The following is a 24695-nucleotide window of genomic DNA, read 5'->3' on the forward strand; positions in this document are numbered from 1 at the left end:
CATGCTTGATGAGAAAGGAGTGATTCCCTTGAGTGAGGTGAACCTGCAAGTCATACAGAATACTTACCAATCTCATCACCCTGTCGCCTTATTTGAAAGCTCATCCCCCTGGCATTTTTAATATAAGCACATATTATTAATAATTCCAAAGCAAACATTGTCTGTATATATTCTTATTAAGGAAAGGGCCAAACATCTAGACATGCTAGTTGTAATATTCAATGCCTGAATTTGGCTTGGCTAGTACGATGATGAAAGCCATGTAGGAACAGATACCTAACATGATACTCAGAATGATCAAAGATGTAATTTTAGCAGGAATAACTCAATCTTCTTAGTTGTAAATTTAGTCAGAAATGCAACAAATAGAAAACTTTGGATGTTAATAGAAATAAATTTTAAAATATTTATTTAAGAGAGTGAAGTAAAGAAGGCAGAGTAACTAACCTTGTAAAATGAGGGATAACTTAATATATGGAGGCAAAATTAACATGTGGTATCAATGGGGAGTGAAGCTGGGCTTGAAAAAATAGCCATGCCAAGGAAAATTAGTTAATAATTATGAAGAACTGTTGTAACTTAATAGCCTCTAAAACAAGAAGATAAAAACAACTAAATTTGATTAAAGCATTTAATAATGGTAGTCATAATTTATTAATTCAATTATTACTTCAACCATTGGCTGTATGAAGAAAATTTCGTAACCAATGCTAACTTAAATATTTTACCTAATATTCATTATTTTATTTGCTTTTATGAGCTACCTTATCATTTGTATTTACATAATTTTAATTATATTGTTCCCTTAGAGATGTGGAATAAGTGAAGATAGTAATGAAGCACAGGATACTGGACAATCTATCTTCTTCATGAAAACTGGATTATAAATTGACAAATGAATCTTGAAAGTGCTACAGTTCTAATTCTATTGCTAAAAAAGAAGCATAATTATGTTAATTTGCCTAATGTGCATTAAACAATTAAACTCAGAAAATGGAAAACCACATTGACTTTCATATAATGTTTCATACAATGTTATAGAAACTGACTGCAGTTGAAACACAGGCTGTTTTATGAATAAAATACTTCATTGTTCTTCATGATGATTTTTTCACTGTTGTATCCTGGGGTTTTTAAATGTATATTTTTCAGACTAAAAACCATATCACAAATTATTAAAAAGGAGTGTACTGCAGGGCAATAACATTTAAAATCTTATCAATACCATCATTGTCTCTATATTGTTCTGTTTATTGCCCTTCCAAGTCTAATATATTTACTGAAGTCTGAAGTCATTAGGTTGTCCCAGTTTGGGCTCAAAAAATGCCTTTACAAAAAGGCATAACAAATTTCAAGAAAGCAGATTTTACTGAACTGAAACGATAAATGGGTAAGATTTCTTTGGGAAACATGTTTATTAGAAAAATGGTTTAGGAGAGTTCGTAGCTCCTTGAAGAAACTCTTTAAGAATGCACATGAAAGTATTCCAGTGCAAGGAATGGGAAGAATAGTTCTAGCTAAATTAGCTCTTCAATGATTTAGGCTAATTACTAAGGAGAAGTATGAGAAGCAGGCAAAAATAGAGGACAGTATTAGAACCATAGAATCATTTAGGTTGGAAAAGACCTTTAAGATCATCAAGTCCAACTGTTAACCTAGCACTGCCAACTCTACCACTGAACCATGTCCCTAAGTGCCACGTCTACACGTCTTTCAAGTACCTCCAGGGATGATGACTCAACCACTTCCCTGGGCAGCCAGTTCCAATGCTTGACAACCCTTTCAGTGAATAAATTTTCCCTAATGAGCAATCTAACCCCCCCCTGGCGCAACTTGAGGCCATTTCCTCTCATCTTACCACTTGTTACTTGGGAGGAGAGACCCACACGCACCTCATTTCAACCTCCTGTCAGGTAGTTCACGGAATCACAGAATCGTATAGGTTGGAAAAGACCTTTAAGATCATCAAGTCCAACCTTAAACCTAACACTACCAAGACCACCACTAAACCATGTCCCTAAGCACCTCATCCAAATGTCTTTTAAATACTTCCAGGGATGGCGACTCAACCACTTCCCTGGGCAGCCTGTTCCAGTGCTTGACAACCCTTTCAGGGAAGAAAAATTTCCTAATATCCAGTCTAAACCTCCCCTGGCGCAACTTGAGGCCATTTCCTCTCATCCTATCACTTGTTACTTGGGAGAAGAGACCGACCCCCACCTCTCTACAACCTCCTTTCAGGTAGTTGTAGAGAGCGATAAGGTCTCCCCTCAGCCTCCTTTTCTCCAGGCTAAACAACCCCAGTTCCCTCAGCTGCTGCTCATAAAACTTATGCTCTAGACCCTTCACCAGCTTCGTTGCCCTTCTCTGGACACGCTGTGGCACCTCAATGTCTCTCTTGTAGTGAGGGGCCCAACACTGAACACAGTATTCAAGGTGTGGCCTCACCAGTGCTGAGTACAGGGGCACGATCACTTCCCTACTCCTACTGGCCATGCTATTTTTGATACAAGGCAGGATGCCATTGGCTTTCTTGGCCACCTGGGCACACTGCTGGCTCATATTCAGGCGGCTGTCAACCAACACTCCCAGGTCCTTTTCTGCCAGGCAGCTTTCCAGCCACTCTTCCCCAAGCCTGTAGCATTGCATGGGGTTGCTGTGGCCCAAGTGCAGGACCTTGCACTTAGCCTTGTTGAACCTCATACAGTTGGCCCCAGCCCATTGATCCAGCCTGTCCAGGTCCCTCTGTAGAGCCTTCCTACCCTCAAGCAGATCAACACTCCCACCCAACTTGGTGTCGCCTGCAAACTTACTGAGGGTGCACTCGATCCCTTCGTCCAGATCATTGGTAAAGATATTAAACAGAACTGGCCCCAACACAGAGCCCTGGGGAACACCGCTTGTGACCGGCCACCAACTGGAGTAAACTCCATTCACCACCACTCTTTGGGCCTGGCCATCCAGCCAGTTCTTTACCCAGTGAAGAGTACACCTGTCCAAGCCATGAGCAGCCAGTTTCTCCAGGAGAATGCTGTGGGAAACTGTGTCAAAGGCTTTACTGAAGTCTAGGTAGACAACTTCCACAGCCTTTCCCTCATCCACTAAGCAGGTCACCTTGTCATAGAAGGAGATCAGGTTGGTCAAGCAGGACCTGCCTTTCATAAACACATGCTGACTGGGCCTGATCACCTGGTTGTCCTGTACATGCCGCATGATGGCACTCAAGATGATCTGCTCCATAACCTTCCCTGACACCAAGGTCAGACTGACAGGCCTGTAGTTCCCCAAATCCTCCTTCTGTCCCTTCTTGTAGATGGGCATCACATTTGCTAACCTCCAGTCAACTGGGACCTCCCAAGTTAGCTAGAACTGCTGATAAAGGATTGAAAGTGGCTTGGTGAGCATTTCTGCCAGCTCCTTCAGTACTCTTGGGGGGATCCCACCCAGCCCCATAGACCTGTGTGTGTCTAAGTGGTGTAGCGGGTCGCTAACCATTTCTCCTTGGATTATGGGGGCTTCACTCTGCTCCCTCTCCCTTGTCTTCCAGCTCAGGGGGCCGGGTACCCAGACAACAACTGGTCTTACTGTTCAACACTGAGGCAAAGACAGCATTAAGTACCTCAGCCTTTTCCTCATCCTTTGTCACGATGTTTCCCCCCTGCGTCCAAAAAAGGATGGAGATTCTCCTTAGCCCTCCTTTTGTTGTTCATGTATTTATAGAAACATTTTTATTGTCTTTTACAGCAGTAAACAGATTAAGTTCTAGTTGGGCTTTGGCCCTTCTAATTTTCTCCCTGCATAACCTCACAACATCTTTGTAGTCCTCTTGAGTTGCCTGCCTCTTCTTCCAAAGATCGTAAACTCTCTTTTTTCCTGAGTTCCAGCCAAAGCTCTCTGTTCAGCCAGGATGGACTTCTTCCCCGCCGGCTTGTCTTTTGGCACATGGGTACAGCCTGCTCCTGTGCCTTTAAGATTTCCTTCTTGAAGAATGTCCAGCCCTCCTGGACTCCTTTGCCCTTTAGGACTGCCTCCCAAGGGACTGTCAACCAGGCTCCTAAACAGGTCAAAGTCTGCCCTCTGGAAGTCCAGGGTAGCAGTTCGTCTGACCCCCCCTCCTTACTTCTCCGAGAATCAAAAAGTCTATCATTTTGTCATCCCTATGCCCAATATGGCCTCCAACCATCACATCACCCACAAGTCCTTCTCTGTTCACAAACAACAGGTCCACCAGGACGCCTTCCCTAGCTGGCTCACTCACCAACTGTGTCAGGAAGTTATCTTCCACACACTCCAGGAACCTCCTACACTGTTTCCTCTCTACTGTATTGTATTTCCAGCAGATATCTGGTAAGTTGAAGTCTCCCACAAGAACAAGAGCTAGTGATCGTGAGACTTCTCCCAGCTGCTTATAGAATATTTCATCTGCCTCTTCATCCTGGTTGGGTTGTCTATAGCAGACTCCCACCATGATATCTGCCTTGTTGGCCTTCCCCCTGATTCCTACCCCTAAACACTCAACCCTGTCATCACCATCATTAAGTTCTAGACAATCAAAACACTCCCTAACATACAGAGCCACCCCACCACCTCTCCTTCCTTGCCTATCCCTTCTGAAGAGTTTATAGCCATCCATTGCAGCACTCCAGTTGTGCGAGTCATCCCACCATGTTTCCATGATGGCAACTATGTCATAGTTTTCCTGCTGCACAATGACTTCCATCTCCTCCTGTTTGTTGCCCATTCTGTGCGCATTGCTGTGGATGCACTTCAGTTGGGCTAGTGATCCTGCCACCTTTTTGGGGGAGAAGCTCTAATTCCTACGTGACCATTCTCAGGCACTTCCGTGGTTTCTAACACATCCATAACCCTCATGTCTTTTCTGACGCATGGATCTCCATCCCCTACCTCCACTGAGATGGCAGACCGGAGGACCTCACTAGCATACCGTCCCTCAAACATTGGCATGCTGCCCCCAGGCTTATCTCTAGTCAGCCTGGTTTTATCCCTTCCCCTCTTCAAATCTAGTTTAAAACTCTTTCAATGAGCCCTGCTAATTCCTGTGCAAAGATCCTTTCCCCCTTTGAGATAGGAGTACCCTGTCTGTTGCCAGCAGGCCTGCTGTCGTGTAGACCGACCCATGAGCAAAAAACCTAAAATCCTGCCAGTGACACCAGGCTCAGAGCCAGGTACTGATCTGCTGGCTCTTCCTGTTCCTTCCCTCACCATTCCCTGCAACTGGAAGGATAGAGGAGAACAGTACTTGTGCTCCTGATCCCTTAACCAGTCGTCCCAAGGCCCTGAAGTCTCTCTTGATTGCCCTCGGACTCCTTGTTGCAACTTCATCGCTGCCTACCTGAAAAAGCAATAATGGATAATAATCTGAGGGCCGCACCAGGGTAGGAAGCTTTCTCTTCTCATCTTTAACCCAGGCCCCAGGGAGACAGCAGACTTCCCCAAGAAGCGGAGTCTCCTATGACAATGACCGCCTTTTTTCTTTATGGAAGCAGTTTTGATGCAGGGCCTAGACCTACTTAACCTCGGCAACACCTCCAAGCTAGATGAAGCACCATCCTCGTTACTGTTCGGTTCCACTTGCAGAGCCTCATACCTACCATGCCAGGGCACCTGGGAAGGTGGAGTGGTCACGGAGGAGACACGCCTGCTGCGCCAGGCAGGAACTCGTCGCCATTGCCCCCTACCCCTTAAGTCTCTGTGTTCAGCCAGACGGAGCGAGGATAAGGAATGCTCCGTATCATGCGTCCCGTCTGCCTGTCGGGCCTGTCCCGGGGAAGGTAGGGCGCGATTCCAGTAGTCCATCTCTCTCTCGCACTCCCTGATACTCCTCAACCTACTCACCTCCTCCTGGAGCTCTGACACTAAGCGGAGGAGTTCCTCTACCCAGGCGCACCTCCCACAGGTCTGCTCACTGCTGCCCGCCGGTACTGGCACAGGAGCAGGGCTCGCCCTGCAGCCTGGCACCTGGGCAGGCAAATGCAGAAGATGAGATACAACTAGGCAAGACTACGAAAGTGTAATAAGAAAACAGTCTTTGGTGGTGATAGGAAGATTAGAGAACAACTTGGTGTACTGCAAAACAAATGAAGCTGAGAAGACGAAGGAGGTCCTAATGTCTTCTTAATGTCTTTTTTCTCTCCCCCCCACCCCCCCCTTTTTTTTCAAAGTCTTTACTGGAAAAGCTTAACGGCGATGAGGCTCTTGGCACAGTTAATACCTCTAACATAAACATAAAAGTCAGGCTAGGGCAGGGAGAGAACGTCTAAGGATAAAGTTTCATGAGGTAGGTGACCTGATTTAATGGCTCGCTGTTGCCAAAAGGGGAGATCCCATATGCTTTGCCATGTGCAGACACAAACACCCATAAACCAGCGTTGTTAGCCACATGCTCTGATTCTTTTGTGCTGGCTCTGGCATTTGTCTGACCCTGTGCTAGACCAGGTCAGCTTGCTAAATGGGCAAAAAGCAAATCCAGGAACAGTTACAGGAAGAAGCAATTGTTTTTCCATCAGTAGTTGACAAGAAGAAGGTGGAGAACATGCGGAAAACACTCAGTAATTCTATTGTGGAAAACACTAAGGCAGCCTTCCCTGATGTAGTCTATCCACCTACAGACACTGTCAATGAAGAAGGGAGAGGGCTAATCAAGAGTTCAGAGAAGGGCAACAGAAATTAATAAAATCACAGAAAACATGACTACCAGAGAGAACTCTGGGACTTGAGATTATTTATTCCAAAAAAGACTGATGAGAAAAATGACAACAGTCTTTATTCAGGTAAGCAGTACATAATAAAGCAAAAGGAATTAAAAAGGAAAGAAGCTGACTATGAAGACTGTCTGTAGAGGAAGATACCAATCTGGGTCATAGGTCTGCAGAGAAGGTAAGGATGAAAGTGGAAAAATCTTTCATGGGATTAGGAAGGTTAGAGAGACCAAATATGGGAAAATATGAAATGAAGAAAGGACAAAAATAGAAGGGAACAAAAAGTGATGACATATAACTGACTGTTGTGAGGAAAAGGAGAGGCCCACTGAGGGATAGTTTTTAATTATTTTTTTTTCAGCCAGAAAGCACTACTGGCTTTAATTTCTAGAAGAAACAATTTATTTTTTAAATATCTTTATTTACTGATACAGTAGTTTATTCTGGTTAAAAACTGCAGCACTCTGATATGGAATAAACTCATGTAAGTCACCAGAAGAAGACGTTATTTCCAGGAATCACACCAACAGAAATCAATTTTGAAATAAAAAAAGCTGCCAGGTAAATTGTACATTTTTGTCATCTTCTGTGATCATGTTCCTTCCCTAGCCGAAATTACGCACTTTTCAGAGGTCTGCTTCCAGGTCTTCTTCAAAAAGTACCTACAAGCTGGTTTGCAGAAGCTGACAGTGATAGAAATTCAAGAACTCAGACTGTAAACATAGAGAGTTGTCATGCCAAATACTGTTATACAATAGAAGATGCCACAACAAAAAGTGCCAACCAGAACTGAACCCAGGCAGATTCAACTCAGAAATAAGAAAATGCATTTAACAGTGTTTCAGAACCAGAATAAACTCCTGCAAAAGGAAAGGGGTTCTCTCTCTCCTGATGTTTGCAAATCATGATCCAGTACCTTTCCGGAATATGTGTGTTACTATACCACAAGGATTTTATGTCAGCGCAAGGTTTTTGCTAGGCTATCTAATAAACGAAAGATTGTAAACATAAAACTGGTTTCTTTTGCCTCACAGTCAAGGCATACATGTATTGGGATGCCAGGGGACACCAATTCCTGGTATTATTGCTTAACTTATTATTACTTCACATGGAAGATAGAATACCCTAAAAAATTATCTAAGCACGACAAAGCTGCATTTTGCTAAACTAGATTCAAATTGTGCTGCCCTGCCGGTCGTCCCAGGGGGAAAAAAATAATGAAACTTTGCTGTTCGAATCGACAGCATGTCTGTAAGTAGCTGCTATTTGTCGGCTGGCAATGCTTGTGAAAACTGCAATGCCGTATTTATATTTTTATTTATGTATATGAGGTTTCCGACTACTCTTCCTTGAGTCGACACTGCCCGTGCCACGGCACTGCCGATGCCGAGTCAGCGGGCTCCGCGCACGAGTTACGGGAAGCGCCAGAGCAAACACCGCAGCGGCTCGGCGGCACTCCCGGCCTTTCCTGAAACTTCCTACTTCCAACCCAGAAAACAGACACATGACGCAATGCAGCCAGACGTGGCCTTGGGAGGAGCCGCGCGCCTCGACCAGCTGCACCGGCCGCAGGTGACAGCACCCGGCACCGCGTGCTCCGCCCGGCGGGGCGGGGCCACCGCGGGGGGGGGCACCGCGGGGGCGGGGCCCCCGCCGGGGGGGCGGGGGGGGGGGGGTGCCGCGGCGTCCCGCGCCGGAAACGGTGCGCCGTGCACCAGGCGGGGTGCCGTTGCTAGGCGGAAGTGCGGCGGCGGGCGGCGGTTGGCGTTTAAAGGCTCCGAGGCGGTAAAAGAGCGGCGAGTGGCGGCAGGAGGGGAGGGGAGGGTCGGTGGGGCTCCCGTTCCGTCCTCCGCCCCGCCTCGAGAGCGGCTGTGCTTCCCCGCCTCAGCAGCCCCCGGGCGCAGCGGGGAGATGGTTTCCAGAGCTGCCGATCGGCTGCTGATCGTCGTCTCCGTTCTGGAAGGTAAGCGGGAGGGCGGGAGGGTCGCGGCCTCGGCCTCCTGGCTGCTGGTTGTCATCTCCGTCCTAGACGGAAAATGGGGGGTGGTAGCTGCCGCTGGATCTGTTTTCTCTGTGGAGTGAGCGGGATAAGCCGAGCTGTATTTAATAAGCTGGTTATATTAATAAAACTATGGACGTACCTATCTTAAAGACAGGATAGACTACCCCTAGTTTGTTTCTGGAGGTATTTACCCGAAGTATTATTTAAAAGGAATGATGAGAGCATCCTTCTTCTCCTGAAAAAAAAATCTCCGTTTTTGCATTGCAGAACTGGCCTAGCCTATGTTGTCGTTTAAACCCCACAGCGCTGCCGTTCCTGGTGGATGCAGAGAATCGTTTGCCGTCGTTCCCTCTGAATCAAGCCTGTGTGTAGGCAAAGGCAGCCCTGCATCGTGTTAGTCCTGTCTTTCTCTAGCTACAGACAGTGGCATCGCTAGTCCTTCCTTACGGGCTGCGGAGGCTCAGTTCTTGCTGGCTGGTTGTGGAGTCTTTTCAGCTGGGTCACACTTCAGGAAAGCTTTGGACCAAAATATTGGAGTCCAGCCAATGTCTTACGATGATCAGGATCGTTTCATGTGTCTGCCACTCCTTTTTTTTTTTTTTAAGTGGTATTCTGGTGTTTCTGTCCTTTATTAGCAGTCTGCTGTAAGCTTCTTTTTTAGTGTTGACTCATACCTAGCTAATCATGCTTCATCTTGTATTTCTACAGATTATAGTTACTGAGGTGTAATTACTGTGTGTGGGGGGGTTTGTTTGCATGTTTTTTTCTGTTTTGGGTTGTTTGGGTTTTTTTGGCTGAATGCTTTCTCTATGTCAGGTAAATGTTATTATCTCCCTGTCCATTTATGTAGTTTGCCAAGGCAGCTTTGAAATAAGATCCTGTCCTCTGATGTGCATGCAGCCCCTCCCCACACTGTGATACATGTAAATTTTTTAAGTGTTCGCTTCATTTTGTTGTTTAAATTACTGATCAGAATACGGGATGATGTTGAACCCAGGACAAATCCTGTACAGCTTTAGGCACTCTCCTAATCTAGTAGTGATTTTTCTTTTTTTCAACAACAAGTAGTTGGAAAAACACCTTTCACTGCTTCCATTAGATTGTGTTTTGCTGCTCTGCGGTAGAGGCAAAACATTCAACCTCTGTCGATCACTTCACAGAATCGTATAGGTTGGAAAAGACCTTTAAGATCATCAAGTCCAACCGTAAACCTAACACTGCCAAGACCACCACTAAACCATGTCCCTAAGCACCTCATCCAAACGTCTTTTAAATACCTCCAGGCATGGTGACTCCACCACTTCCCTGGGCAGCCTGTTCCAATGCTTGATAACCCTTTCAGGGAAGTAAAATTTCCTAATATCCAGTCTAAACCTCCCCTGGCACAACTTGAGGCCATTTCCTCTCGTCCTGTCACTTGTTACTTGGGAGAAGAGACCGACCCCCACCTCTCTACAACCTCCTTTCAGGTAGCTGTAGAGAGCGATAAGGCCTCCCCATAGCCTCCTTTTCTCCAGGCTAAACAACCCCAGTTCCCTCAGCCGCTGCTCATAAAACTTATGCTCTAGACCCTTCACCAGCTTCGTTGCCCTTCTTTGGACGCTTGATCTATTCCCAATCATAGATTTCTCAAAATTAAATCGTACTAGTTGCCTAGTTTCATTCTGTCTTTGTTCTTTGTTACTTAATGTTTTGCTATTTCTGGATGCTTCACAAATAGTCTGTTTCATGTTATGTTCTTCTTTCTTCCTTCTGCATGGTGGGAATATGTTTTTTCTAATATGAAGAACACAGCTTTAGAGTAAGTGCAGGGAAGATGATATAGGAAATGTATTTTCATGTAATTGGTTTTACGGCATAAATCTGAGCTCTCACTACTTCTTTTACTGATGGTGTGTGGCAATTACACTCTTTTACAGGGCGGTATTTTCCAAAACGACCCAAACACATGCTCATAGTTGAAGCAAAGTTTGATGGTGAACAGCTGGCTACTGATCCCGTAGAGCATACCGATCAGCCAGAATTTGCTACGGAATTGGCTTGGGAACTTGATAGGAAAGCACTTCATCAGCACAGGTAACATTAGAAAGTTAAATCTTATTTTGAGATAAAATTTAATTTTCTTGTCTTTACAGCTACTGACATACAATTTTTGTGTTACTATCATCTGAATTTTTTTAAGAAAGTTTCTTTTAACTGTACACTGATCTACCACATTGCCACAACGGACACAAATAGTATGTGGCAAGGTAAGTGATGTTTAAAAATTCTAAAGTGTATGTTTTTACACTACTGAAAAATACCCAAGAGCTTATAGCAAATTAATAATGCTATAGTTCAAGCATTGGATTCAAGCTGTCTTATGTATACTGGTACACAGAATTAACTTAACTTCAAGCCTGAAAAGCCTATGTAAAATATTTTTTTAAATGTCAAATAGAAGAGCTGAGAAATTGAATAAGGCTTCCATAACTGTCATATGGTTTTCACTGACAGATTATAATATTACCTCTGTATTTTCAAAGAAGTTAAAAAGGCCATATTATCTTTGATGTTTGACAAGAGGAAAATGCCTAAATGTACCATCTGCTAGACACCTTATCTATGCATCTCAGTATTGTTAGGTGCTTTGCACAAAAATCTTTGCATAAGTCCTATTTTTAAGATACCATCACAAGTGAAATTCCAATTTCATGTGAGGTACAGTGCTTATTTCTTGTATATGGATGAGATTGAATTTATTTGTCACTAACATCTTTTTAATAGCCCTTGAGGCTCTGTGAGACTCCAATACACTCCTCTTACAAAATTAATCCACTTGTTCGTTCTCTCACTTAATGATGAATCTTTAGATGTTCAATATAAACTCATTTTCTGACCTACTAAAACTAGTTATGTAGAAATCTTGTATCATTGGTATGAAACTTGGTATTAAAACTTACGAATATTTTTTGTGAACTAATTGCAGAGATAACTTTTACATTTTGGATTTCAACTGAGTTGTTCTTTCAGGCTGCAGCGTACACCTATCAAGCTCCAGTGTTTTGCGTTGGATCCTGTATCTTCAGCTAAAGAGAATATAGGCTATATTGTACTTGATTTAAGGGCTGTGCAGGAAAAGAAACAGGTATGTTATGGGGTATAAAGCTTTAAAAATTTATGTTTTGACTACAGCACTGTTACAGATAGTAGAATTTGAATTAAGGCATAGGCATAACTTTTGGGTCCTGTTTTAGAGTAAGACTCCTAGTTGATCGTGTACTTTTTTTTAGAAGAGAGACGTCTTGACTGCATATAAGAACATGGGCAAATGAAAATACTTTCCTACTAATCTTGCACTTCTGAATTTGAGAATTGGGACACTTGTAAGCAATACTTTTAAGCAATTCCATGATTTAATTGCCTGGAACAATTTATCAAAGCAATTTATATTGAGCAATTGAATTGCCTCTCCATCATCAAATAAAGGCTTAAGATTTTTTTAATGAGCCTCTGTGGAAGATGTGTTAGGTGATCAGAAGTTCTAGCCCTTTAACACAGCATAGAGTAAGCATAATAGAATTATTTATATACATTTAATTAATCAAAATTCTATGTTGTGTTTGATCAAAACATAACTCTGATATGGGTCATAACAGGACCCTGGTGTCTTATTTTGACATCATACTACTTAAGGGTTTGTGATTCATATGACTTACTGGGCACTTTCAGTTGAACTTGAACATTTTTGCTTCGAATTAGATTTATGGCATATTTTTCTTGCTAATTTGTTTACTATACAAATTGGTGGAAAACGGTATGTTCAGCTAATCTTCCAGGAATCATTCTGTAGAATCTTTTAGTATAATAGTGTACTCAAAGTAGACCGAATTTTTGGAAATAAAACCCAAGGTATATTTCTGTAAACAAAGTAGAAATGCTTGAGCAAGTCTAATTTTGCTATAATGATATTATATTGTTTTCCTGGTTTTTTTAAATGCTTCTAGTTTTTATTTTTGTTTTTAATTATGTAGGCACCAAAATGGTATCCTCTGCTTAGTAACAAGTACACTAAATTTAAATCTGAAATACAAGTAGGTGTTGTGTTGGAGACTGATTCAAAAGCACTGGTTGATGGTTTTAAAGCAAAGGATGCACCTCCTAGAGAAGGAAAAGGTAAGTAACATAAGAATATTACTCACTCTGAATTAAAAATTTTCCTGTGCCAGATGAACATATCACTTGTTGCAAATGTGTTGTTTTAAGTCTCAAGAGAATTTTAATTTCATAGCATTTCCAATGCAAATCCTTCACAGCTGATTAATGTACCTTGTGGTAATAACTTTCCAAGGAAGCTTTACTGTGGTCATTGTGTGACTTTCAGATGGACGGAGTGGCAAACCAACTGATCTTTAAAATCAGAATCAGGGACTCAGTTTACTCCTATGGGCATTTTACTCATATTTCAGGGCTTTAGAAAGTTCTGTAATGAAAGAAATAAGAAAAGAGCTTCTTTACAGAATGCAGTTTAAGTAGTTTGGGCTTGGAATTATAAATTAGTGCAATATTTCATTGTTGGGTAGACTGCTTCTCTTTTCTGATGGGTTTTTCATCTAACCTAATTCATTCAGTACTTAAGTCATGTTCTATTGATAAGTTTTTGTAGTAACATCTGCTTTAACTGTTGGGACTTATTCCACTTCTGGATTCCCTTGTACATTCCTCTCAAAAGTAATTAGTGAAATGTGTCAAATCTATTAGAACTCAAATACTAATGCTAGTAGGTGTCTTTATATGCTGTGCTTTTCAGTAACTTTTTTTATCTGGGATTTTTTAATGCAAGTTAGTAGTTTAAAAAAAACAAAACCAAACCCTTAGAAACTTGATTAAAAAAAGAGCCCCAAAACAAAAACAGATTTACCCCCTCCTCATCCCCCACCCAAAAGCCTATCTATGTAACTTCTAAAAACTGAGCCTCTGTTACAAGTAGTGGATTTTCTCCTACTTACTTTACAAAACTTTGTGTTCTTGCCCTGAGGGTAACTTTTTCCTAATTCTAAATTCACCATCTGCTTATCATAATCTGTGGCTGTGGTTTTGTAAAAACAAAGTGGTCAGTGGCAGGAAGTGTTTTACAAGGTTTCTGGCCCAGACTTCGATGACTTGGCTGCATTGCAAGAGTGGTTAAGGCAGTATTGAAGTTCCAGTGTAATCACTTAGCTTACTTCATCCTTTCAGGTTCACAACAAAGCACAGGGGATTTTGTATACTGTAAAGTTTGTAAAGGAGGCAAGGAACTACTGTAAATTATTTGTTAATTTGCACTTCCCTTGTGATCTTTCTGCCTGGAAGCTCTCCTACCCCTCATGACACTGGCAGAAAATACAAGAAATCCCTTCTGCCTTCACCCAGTACTGTCTTCCACTTCATGCTTTCTGTGGAATAATTGATAAAACAAGTTTGCCAGCTTTTCCCTTTCTTCTGTTGTCTCAAGATTAGTCCATACCATATTTAGGCAATGGAGGAAAACAAATGTGTAGTTTTTCACAGGTTTCAAGTTAATATTGCAAGCATTTTGAGTATGACAAAGCTATACTACCCAGTTCTAGTCTAGGCAGATAATTAACGAGATGCTTTCCTTTTAGGATTCATACACTTCGACTTTTATTTTTTAATTTTTTTTTGCTTCACTGACCTAAGTGGTCTAAAGTTTCCAGTGTTTGAAATGGAGCCTTTTGGTTCACAACCAAAAGTGCTGTGTGATTATTACTATTTGGTGTAACCTGAGGTGCTTTGAAATGTATTGAATTAGTGGCACTATAGAGTAGAAACTAGTAAACCAGAATACAAACAGTGGTTTATGCACTGAAGACTTCAGATGACAAATCTTCAAATGAAATGTTCCAAAGGTCTGTGGAATGAGACATCGTATTTCTTTCAACAATTGAACAGGTTGTCATATGCAGTTACTGTCTTGCATTTCCTTTAATGAGTAAAATAAAGAAACAGCATGGTAGACTCTCACCTAATGAAATAAAGTTCCAGTCACTATAATGTTACTCACTGTAACATTAAATAAAAATATGTCCTAGCATTCTGTCTAGCATAGTGTTCAAGATAACATCTGTGCCCACTGAATAGAAATTATTTTCAGAATTTTTTTGTAGCTATACCTAAGTATACTTAGGGACTTTTTTGTGTTGAAATGCTTTGGAACCAAGCATCAAGATCTTCATTTGTAGTTTTTCTTTCCACATGTACAATAATTAAAGGTGAAATTACAATTATATATGATTCCTGCAGCAATTAATAAGGTCACAATTTACTTAATTTTTTTCTTCTCTCTTAGCGTCTGCCCTTCTTTCTGGACTGGACCCTAAAAGTATTGTACCAGTCTTGAATGAAGAAGAGGGCTATCATCAAATTGGACCAGCAGAGTATTGCAGAGACTACTTTGTCTTGTCTGTAACCATTGTGTTTGCCACACAGTTGGAACAGGTTTGTTTCCTTGCTATGTGTAGTTTAAGAAGTACTATCCTATATTTATATTTTTGCCCTCCCATGTCTTATTTCTAGTTAGGATTTTTTATTGTCTTGTAAGTTTCTTGCAATAAATAGCCTTGTCCTATATTGAATTAATATACATTAATTTGAATTTTAAAACTTTATGTAGTGCTTACATGTCAAATTAAAGATCAGATTTCTTTTGGAGCACTAAAATTGCACTTACTTTAAGTTATGCACTTTTATGAAATACATTCATTTATATTACAATATACAAAAAGTATGTGTATGGATAATATCAGTCTTCAGTGTGGTGCCCATGTGCTGAAATTCAAACAAGACTAAATACCTTTCAGATGCGTTAAGATATATGAAAAAGTAGAGTTTATATGTTGCCTAAGGGAAGGACTTACTAGCTTGGATGAAGAGCCATGCTAATGTGGTTATTTCAGCTTTAGACCTCAGCTGCTGTGTTTATGCTGTACTGTACCAGACTGATACACATTGTCTGATTTAAAAATATAGTTATGCCCAAGTTACTGTGAAAGTCACGACTCCAAGCCAACGTGTTTTTAATTGATCTATAACTCATAGTGTATGATAAACTCTCCTCAGTCTTGTCATCTTTTTTCAGAGAAAATAATTTTCTGTGTCAGAATTATAGGGCCCTGTAAAGTAAATTTACTGTGATCACTCTGGGGTAGCTTGTGCCTTTTTAGGCATTGAATTCACAGTTGCAGTGGCTACAGGATGAAGTAGCTGTTTCTGGCAATTCCAGTCTCTTATTCAATCACATAAGTTACTATATAACTTGGTATCTAATCTGCATTGTTTATTTACACTATAAATATTTTGTGGAGGTACTAATTTCTGAATGTTTGTGCAATGCTTGACATTATTGAATATATGATGTTAGTTACAGCCCTTGGTGCTGACAGATTTTAAAGGTAATTCAAAATGGATCATTTTGCAAGTTATTGGTATGCTTGTAAAGTAAGATTTTTTTATTCGGCTTGAATATTAATACAAAAGTTTTTCTTTTTATGTGCGTAGTGCAAGCTAGGATTTAGGTCAGCTGCTTGGTAATTTGAGATCACTTTAAGCTCTTTAATTTCCAAGCTAATGCTTAAGGATTACTGTAACTGTACATTAATGAGATACATTCTTCTTTTCTGCATCTTTTTTAGTTAGTTCCTAGTACTATGAAGCTTCCTGAACGACAGCCTGAGTTTTTTTTCTACTATTCATTGCTGGGAAATGATGTCACAAATGAACCTTTCACTGATTTAATTAATCCAAACTTTGAGCCAGAAAGAGCTTCAGTTCGAATACGTAGTACAGCTGATGTCCTTCAAGTTTATCTTTGTGCACAGTCAAAATTGCAGGTAAGCTGTTTCTTCTCAAATGTGAATGAAAAATAAGTAGTGAAAATAAAAGAAATAGAATATGGCTCAGGCTGAAACTGGAAAGCTTTTCTCTTTCCAAAACTAGATTGTATTACCGTATTTTGGCTCAAATATAAGTTGATTCTCTTGCTGATATGAGGGAAACCCTAGCAGCAAGTTTCCCAGGTCAGATGGAGTGCAGTCTCTTTAGTAGTCACTATAGTAAGCTGGGTTACATATGATAAAAGGTACTGCTGAAATATGATATTCCCAAAGAGCTAATGTGGCATTCTCAAGAGCTCTGAGCTCTGGGACCTGCTCTGCAATCGGACCATCTGCAACCCGTGGTCCTCCTTTGTGCTGCCTGTGATAACCTCACCCACACCAGCTGCTCAGGTCAGTCTTGCCTAAGTTCTAAAATCACTGTCCTCAGCACTCTTTGTGAATAATGAGAGGTCTGGCTTTTTTCCCCACTCCTTAGCCAAATACTATTTTTAAACACACTACAGCCATATTTGGGCTGTTCTGGGATATTGCTTATCTTTAGCTGTGCCTTTAAATGGGGGACATGGTTTAGTGGTGGAGTTGACAATGTTAGGTTTACGGTTGGACTCGATGATCTTAAGGGTCTTTTCCAACCTAAATGATTCTATGATTCTAAATATTGGGTAGTATTGAAACTGTTTATGGCAATCTGTGTGTGGCTCACACTTAACTCATTACAAAATGAGACCATTTGATTGAGGGTAATACATGGTTTCTAATAACATAGCTGGTAAATAAGACAGTTACACAAAGTAATAAGTCTTGGATCTGGACCCTTTTAAAGTTATTTTTCTTTAAACTTCTACAGACCATTCTAGTTATGTTATCCAGGTTAGTTTAAGAATGTTTCTATTTAAGTCTTACGGTGTTTCAGATTTTTTTTGTCTCAACTTTAAATGTTTTCTAATGATAGTTTTTGGAGAAACATGGATTGATGTGTTTGGAATTTAATCTTAGTCTATGGTCTTGAAACAAAGTATTTAATATAGCATATATATGTACACATACAGAGAATTAGGCGTGTTTTCATCATGTTAAAGAATGACTTTCTGAACAAGCGTTGCTGTGAGGTCAGATCCACATCTTGATTTACAGTTTTCTTTCTCTGACTTCTCACTCAGCTTCTTAAAATTTAAGATATAGGATCAGAGTACTGTATTCTGATCCTTAATATTTAATTTATTTTTTTCTGAAAATGAAGACTTCAGTTGTAAAAGGTGCTAGCTGCCAGACTAGGGGAGGTGTATATATATTGTGTATGATTTTATTTGTATATACGTGTGTATGTACAATATGTGTAGGCACCTGGGTGTATATATTGGCATCTGACACCTTTTAGCATGAAAGTCTTCATTAAGTGTAATAAATATTAAGGATCAGAATACAGTGTTCTGATCTGCTAAAACAGAACTGAAGTGACTTATTTGGTAAAGAGCAAGTTGGTATGTAAATTTCAAAGAGTAACTTTCACTGAAGAAAACAAATTACCTTAAGAGTGTGGTGTTTTTTAAGATCCATCCTTTACTTAGGTGTATAAATATTATAAATACTTAGCTGTATAAAGCTGTGGAAGGAAGAAAGAGTTGAGTCAAGTTTTGAAAATGGAATAATGAGTCTTACTGGGAATTAAGAACACAGTTACTTAATTCCAAAAATCCTTGCTATTTAAGTGGTGTCTAAATATATGCACAAAGGCTGAGCTTTCAAATAACTTTCTTCTTTACCTTGCAGTCGTGCATTTTATATGCCTGTACATTAAGGGCAAGGGTCTGTGCTGTGTTTAGAAGCCACAGACTATTGAATTTGTCCTCCAGAAGGGATGATATGACAGGTCCTCTAAAGAGCAGTGCAGTGATCTGCTACTGTGCAAGCACTGGGCAAATCCTACCTGCTCAATACTGAAATTTCATAGCTGCTGTTATACTCCTCAAAACACTTGTTCTCGGCATACAGGGACTAGACTAGGGATGATCATTTTAATTTATTGTATTTATGCTACCTTTAGTAGAGGCTGAACAGACAGGTCAAGTGGAAATGCACATGCCGGTTACTTTCTAGCACTTTTGTATTTATACAGATCCATCTTTGCTGTGGGGACCAGTCTCTTGGAAGCACTGAAATACCCCTGTCTGGACTACTGAAGAAAGGGAATGTGGAGATCGATCAACACCCTGTGGTAATAGAAGGAGCATTTATCCTTGTTCCACCAAATAGAGCTAAACAGAAACTGCCACAGTTGCCTTTGGATATGGCTCCTACTGTTGGGATATCCGTAATTCTGCAAAGGGAGAGCTTGAGTGCCCAGGTACAGCTTACTCGTTTATTGTTCGTTTAGACACTGTTGCACAACTTGGTAAAAAAAAGGTATTTCTAAGTCATATTTGACAGTTAAGTATGTAAAAGAAAGAATAAGTTGGTTTATATGAATAATCCTTTCACTGCTTCATTTTTCTATGTCAGAAAAATGATCTCAAACTATAAAAACGTTGTAGACAGAATTTTTCAGTGCAAGCCATGATCAATAAGAAAACTATATCACTTCATTCAGCCTTTGATTCCCTTAAATGCTCCAACTGAGCCTAAAGACCCACCGGAGAGAGTTGTTTCATCTATTAGCGGAAAAATAGAGGGCCTGCAGCAGAGATCGCAGAATGTCCCATCTCAAGCTGACCACTCTTCTTCAACAGAAGATGAAGCAACAGAAAGTGAAGTGGAAAGTCTTAAGTTTGAAAAAGGCATGAAACTAAAGAAAAAGGGTATGTGGTATATAATTGTTTTCCCCCAATTGTCAAGTGTGGTCTTGGATCATGTACTACTCATTTGTGGTGATAAATTTCAGGCAAGTAAGAAGTATTTATATAAAACAAATAACAGGAGGAGAATAAGTGTTGTAATTTGAACTGGATGGTTGTTGAAAGCACTTGGAAGAGCCAGATTGGGGATTTAGTGGTCTGTAGATTACGAGTGACGTGGATGGTCATCAGCTTGAAAAATAATACCAGAAATGTTTGGAATTCCCTGAATTTGAGAACAGGAAGGTGCAGTACAACACCTATGAAGAAACTGACTTGCTCAATGAGGAGATAAAATGGTCTAATCTTCACATTTATTAAATAGAAAGGCAGGGGAAATGTGGGATTTTTAAGATTTGTAAGGAATTTACTACGTGGATAATAAACTGTGAAAACAAACATTCATACTGTACAGATTCCTGGACAAAACCAAGCAACTGGGTTTTTTGATTATTTGTTTTTACATTATCGTTTTGTAGGAACTTGGTAGCCCACATAGCCTTCTAAGACTTCCCTTGTGTTATTTTTGATTTGAGGACTGGATTGGAGAGAAGTCAAAGAGGAAAAGACATGAGAGAGGAAGAAATACTATAATGATACAGTAAAGCTCAGAAGAAAGAATGTTAGTTTGCTAAACATTACTGAACATGCATCTTCCTAAGAGATGATTTATGAATAAAGCCAAATGGTTTTTTTTCTAATGATATTTGTATTACTGTTCTTTTGAGATTGGTCCTAAAGACACCCAGTTCTGTAGAGGAAAATCTGTGTCCTAGAATGTGCTCTCAGGATTTGTCTGCTAATTCAGCCAAATTTTCTTTTCATCCTAACTGATCTTATCTATGCAAGGATTAAGTCCTTTACATAGGATGTATCAAGAAAAAGTATTGTGAACCTAGCAACTAGTTTGAAACTGCAGTTAAGAAATCTAGGATTGTGCTTTTTTAGTGATAGAAATAATAATTTTATAACTATCTTTTTTAGTAAGATGTAAAACATGTAATTTCACGCTTATCTTTCAGGGCTGGTGGCTGAGTCTTGCCAAGAGGTTAACAAACAGTACACTGAAGAGCTTCCAGTTTTCAAATCAGAGAGCAGAGCCAAGTCACCTCTGTTGTCAGATCTGCAAAATTCCAGTAATGCAAAATTCCAGTAATGCAAAATTTATCGAATTTAGTACATTGAATGAAATTTGAATATAGTAGCAACTTAAATTAATTTTAACAGTAGGCTGTATGCAGTTTTTGTTCCCTTGTCTGTAACAGCCTTAAACTTCTCTTTAGCCATTTCATTGCACCAAGCAATCTAGTGACATTTTACCCGAATGACTGAAAATTATTTAATTCTTACGTTGTGCTGACTAGCTGATGTAAAAGTATTATAGAATTTTTCTTTTATGTATTGTTACTGTTAATGCAAATAAAACACTCAAAAACAAGCAGGAAAATAATAAAGTCAGTGCTAGCAATGATGTGTTTCTTCAGAAATGACAAAAATGGAAACATTTTAGATATGAAGGAAGAGGATCAGAACTACTAGCACTTACAAAAGGCATTTGAGTTCTTCTCTGACAGTTTCTTTGCCTCTTTCGCTGCTTTACTATCTTAAACATTTTTGGAGGATACCTTTTGGAGACCCTATGTGTAAAACTTGTGGTTTGACCTGTTCCTCCTTGGAGGCAGTACTGGGTCCCAGTGTAAGGACTTGAAAAGCCTGGATGGTATTGGACAGGCACTCGCTGTAGCTGCTTCTTCCTAAATTATAAAATGGATGTCACAGTAGGTGGTTTCTGATCAAAGGGCATAAGCAGATGTGCTTTACAGACCTAGCTAGAGCATTTTAGTTTATTTCAATAGTTAAACCTCAGCTTGGGACCAATAGTTGATGCTTCCTTACATGAGCACTGCAATTGACCTGGTACTCTGTCTTTTTCAGTCCCAAACTAAAGAGGCTAGTTAATTCAAAGCGAGCTAAGTTATTACAAATGATTTTTTTTTTTGTAAGCCCACCTCTTCTGCATGCCCTCAAGTTGGCTAGGAACAATTACATAAACTGTTGAAACTGAAGTCTTACAGTATCCCTCTGAAGGATTTAATATCTTGGATCTTAGTCTAAACTTTTCTTCAGTTGAGATAAACTTATGTAGTTTTGAAGATTAATAAAAAAAGGAAAAATACCACAGAATCTTTTAAGAAGATTTAAAGTATACTGGGGTTTTGTTGTGTTTTTTTTTCTCTGGAAGCAGTAACTTACAAGTAGAGTGGCTATTTTTTATACTATTAGCTTATATTACAAGGAATTGAAATATGTTAGGGAAGCAAGCTATCTGTACTTGCATTTAAAATGTGAGACTTATTTTTAATGTATTTTGTTATTTTGGGCAGAACAGATTATTAAAAATGCACACAAATTGTCTTCTGCATTTTCAGTTGATAATGATCCAGTAGCTGCATCTCAACCCAACCCTGTGGGTGCATCCAGTTGTTCTGAGCCTGTGTCAGCAGAAAAAATTGTCATTCCAGCAGCCTCTCACCATTTTTGCTTTTCAATAGACTTACGAAGTATACGTGGTCTGGAAGTTGGTTTTCCAATAAACTGCATTTTAAGGTACGATTTATTTTTGTTTTTCTTATTCTTGGTAGTAACAATATCTTTCTTTTCAATACAAAGCCTTCATAATCTGAAGATTGTTGGCCATGTACTGCCTGATGCCTTTTACGTAGCTGATTTTCAGTAGTGAAATACTTTGGAATGTTCGTCTGTCTCATCACTAAACTTCTGAGCATTACAGCATTAAAGATAATAAGTAACCCTTCACCTGCACTGTAATTTGTATTAAATCTCACTTGAATATCTGAGATCAGACAATATAGATCATCATTCAGTCCTTAGAGGAAAAGGAAGGTTACTTGTATCCTGCTGATCAAAGGAGTGATTCGTGTAGTTTTCCATGTCTCCACCAAGAACTCCTTGTAGCGTTTTAGTAAGATAGATCACCTGGTTTGTGTGTGACAGTGACTCTAAAGGAAGCTCATTCTAGTCCTAAAAGTGAAGAACCAGCATAGTAAATGCATTATCATTCTGAGAGGTAGTATCAGGGTTTTTTAATAGTCTTTGCATACAGGAAGCAAGCCTTAGTAGGGAGGATTAGCATCTTTTGTTACATTAATTTGTGGAGTTACAAAAAAGACAAGCTTTTTGGATACATGAGTTTTGTGGCTGAAGCAAAAGTAGAAAACTACCAGTGCTAGTTTGGAACAATTGCTTAGAGATTAGTTTGTTACTGATATCAATATGAAAGAAAAATATGGGAGCACTTTTGGAGAATAAGCAGATGTTAGCTGGGAAGTGAATGCTAAGTTGGAGGAATAGGAACTAAAAGGGTGAAGGACTGGTTAAAAGTAAGGGTACTGAAGCAAGTATCTGTATGCAGGTTGGGGTTTGGTTGTTTTTTTAACATTGCCAATGAAGAGAGAAACTTTCTTTTATCAACTTTTTTGTTTTGTTTTAGGTTTTCCTTAGAGTTTAGGACCAAGAGTTTGTAGATACAGTTATGATTTTGTTGTTTAAAAAAAAAAATAATTCTACTCATGGTATATTAGTTAGTGATGGCATATATGAATTCAGTGGTTCATAGCAGTTTTTACAGTTTGCCTTCTAGTTTCTGTTAGGGCCCTTTTGGTGCACATGATGAAGCATATCTTTAAATGGTGATTAGATTTGAAAGGGTTGAATATTTGTGGCTGTGGAGGTGCATCTGCATTTGCTTTGCATTTGTTGTTCTGACAGTGTTTGGTTCAATACAGTTTTAACTGATCACCAGGAAGTCTATTTGTGTTAATGATTCTTGGAGTTTAAGCTTTGTTTGAACTAGGGTGAAAAGGTGGGGTTGGGGTGAGGGGGTGGAATATTTTAAAACACAACTAATACAGATTGCATCATTAATGGTTTTCTGTATAAGTTGTATTATTAAATAGTATGTGGAAAACAACATACAATGGATGGAATTTTGTCACATAAAAGCTTTTTCACATAACGTTCTAAAATAAATTTGCTTCAAAACAGTGACATCAAATAGATTTTGTTGTTTCATGCACTTCAATTTTTACAGCCAGTGATGAATATGGCAAGAAACTGAAGAGGACAAACATCCAAACACATAAATGCTAAGAAAAGTTGCAGGATAAAAAATTGCATTTTCACTGTATATTGGGAGCATTATTTCATTCAAGTCTGAACAAGCTCTTTAAACAGTTTTGCACAAGCACTTGAAGTATGGAATTTTGTAAGTGGCAGCATTTGATGCAGCATTTATTTTATTAGTAACTTAGCTGACAGCTGGCATCATCAATTTGAGCAAAGCAAAGTTCAAGAGGTTTTTGGCCTCCACTTTGTTGTAGTTTATCATACACTGAATTGTGCTGATAGAGTAGTTTCAGGCCACATTGTAAATCATATTGGTAAAATGATTTGACTTTCCTTTTAGTGCATTAAACTGTAGGAATTAAACTAAATTCTTCAAATGTGACTGAAATTTTCAAGTGGTTCTGACACTGCGTATATGTATACTTAGTTATAAATTATTGCATGTTAGACCAGTCTTAGCTGTAAATGTAGCTACAAATGTTTTCAAGTAGCAATCTACATCTGAAATTAATATTCCTTTCCTCTATTTCTCTGCTTACTTTATATAATGATTGCAGAATTTTAGTAAAAGATTAATTCAGATGGTTGTGAATGTACAGGTTATTAAAGCTTTTTTGTCAAAATAACAGCAAATGTAAATCAAGCTGGATCTGTGCTGAAGTAAACAAACATAGGAATATTTGAGAACTAAATTCTGTTGTTGGATGTATTTGTGCAAATTTTGCAAACTTTAATGCAAGTCGTGCTTCAGTAAAAGATGTCTAAACTGGTTTTCTTGTTGCAGAAGGTATAAGAAAAAGGTATCTATTTATTAAATTATTATTTGATTATTTTTGTTACTGTGTTTTAGGTACTCGTATCCATTTTTTGGCAGTGCAGCACCTATTATGACAAGCCCACCTGTAGAAGTCAGAAAGAACATGGAAGTCTGTCTTCCACAGTCTTACTGTGCATTTGACTTTGCAACTATACCTCATCAGCTTCAAGATACGTTCTTCAGGTGATAACTTGCATTCTTTTTATCTTAATTACACTTTTTCTATTTTTCATTGTAAATGCAGTCACAAGTTCAAATTTTTTACTTAAGATCATCAGTTTGAGAATTTAGTAAAGAATCCAAGTG

The 24695-nt window shown here is 39.4% G+C and overlaps 1 protein-coding gene and 1 long non-coding RNA gene across 8 annotated transcripts in view; both read left to right on the top strand.

Annotated features, from left to right (window-relative positions):
- The window catches only part of LOC140651078 (uncharacterized), a 37088-nt gene extending 28978 nt beyond the window's left edge, over positions 1–8110 (top strand). Inside the window, exon 4 of one of the 2 annotated variants that reach the window (XR_012042252.1) lies at positions 8051–8110. This is a non-coding gene — a long non-coding RNA (uncharacterized lncRNA). Of the gene's footprint in view, positions 1–809; positions 1012–8050 lie in introns of those variants that run through there. The other variant, XR_012042251.1, reaches the window with a different exon arrangement.
- Positions 8111–8420: 310 nt separating this feature from the next.
- The window catches only part of CEP120 (centrosomal protein 120), a 41693-nt gene continuing 25418 nt past the window's right edge, over positions 8421–24695 (top strand). For 2 of the 6 annotated variants that reach the window (XR_012042299.1, XM_072860404.1), the window contains exons 1-12: positions 8559–8682; positions 8989–9114; positions 10641–10797; positions 11734–11848; positions 12735–12876; positions 15050–15198; positions 16392–16589; positions 18712–18939; positions 19183–19390; positions 20449–20562; positions 21856–22033; positions 24423–24572. Coding sequence is in view for 5 of the 6 variants with exons in the window: in XM_072860404.1 (XP_072716505.1) it covers positions 9003–9114; positions 10641–10797; positions 11734–11848; positions 12735–12876; positions 15050–15198; positions 16392–16589; positions 18712–18939; positions 19183–19390; positions 20449–20562; positions 21856–22033; positions 24423–24572 (1751 nt within the window). In the remaining variant the exon portion in view is untranslated. The other 4 variants (XM_072860406.1, XM_072860408.1, XM_072860405.1 and 1 more) reach the window with 4 other exon arrangements.

This window comes from Ciconia boyciana, chromosome 4 (genome assembly GCF_034638445.1).
Source record: "Ciconia boyciana chromosome 4, ASM3463844v1, whole genome shotgun sequence".
Classification (NCBI taxonomy): Eukaryota; Metazoa; Chordata; class Aves; order Ciconiiformes; family Ciconiidae; genus Ciconia; species Ciconia boyciana.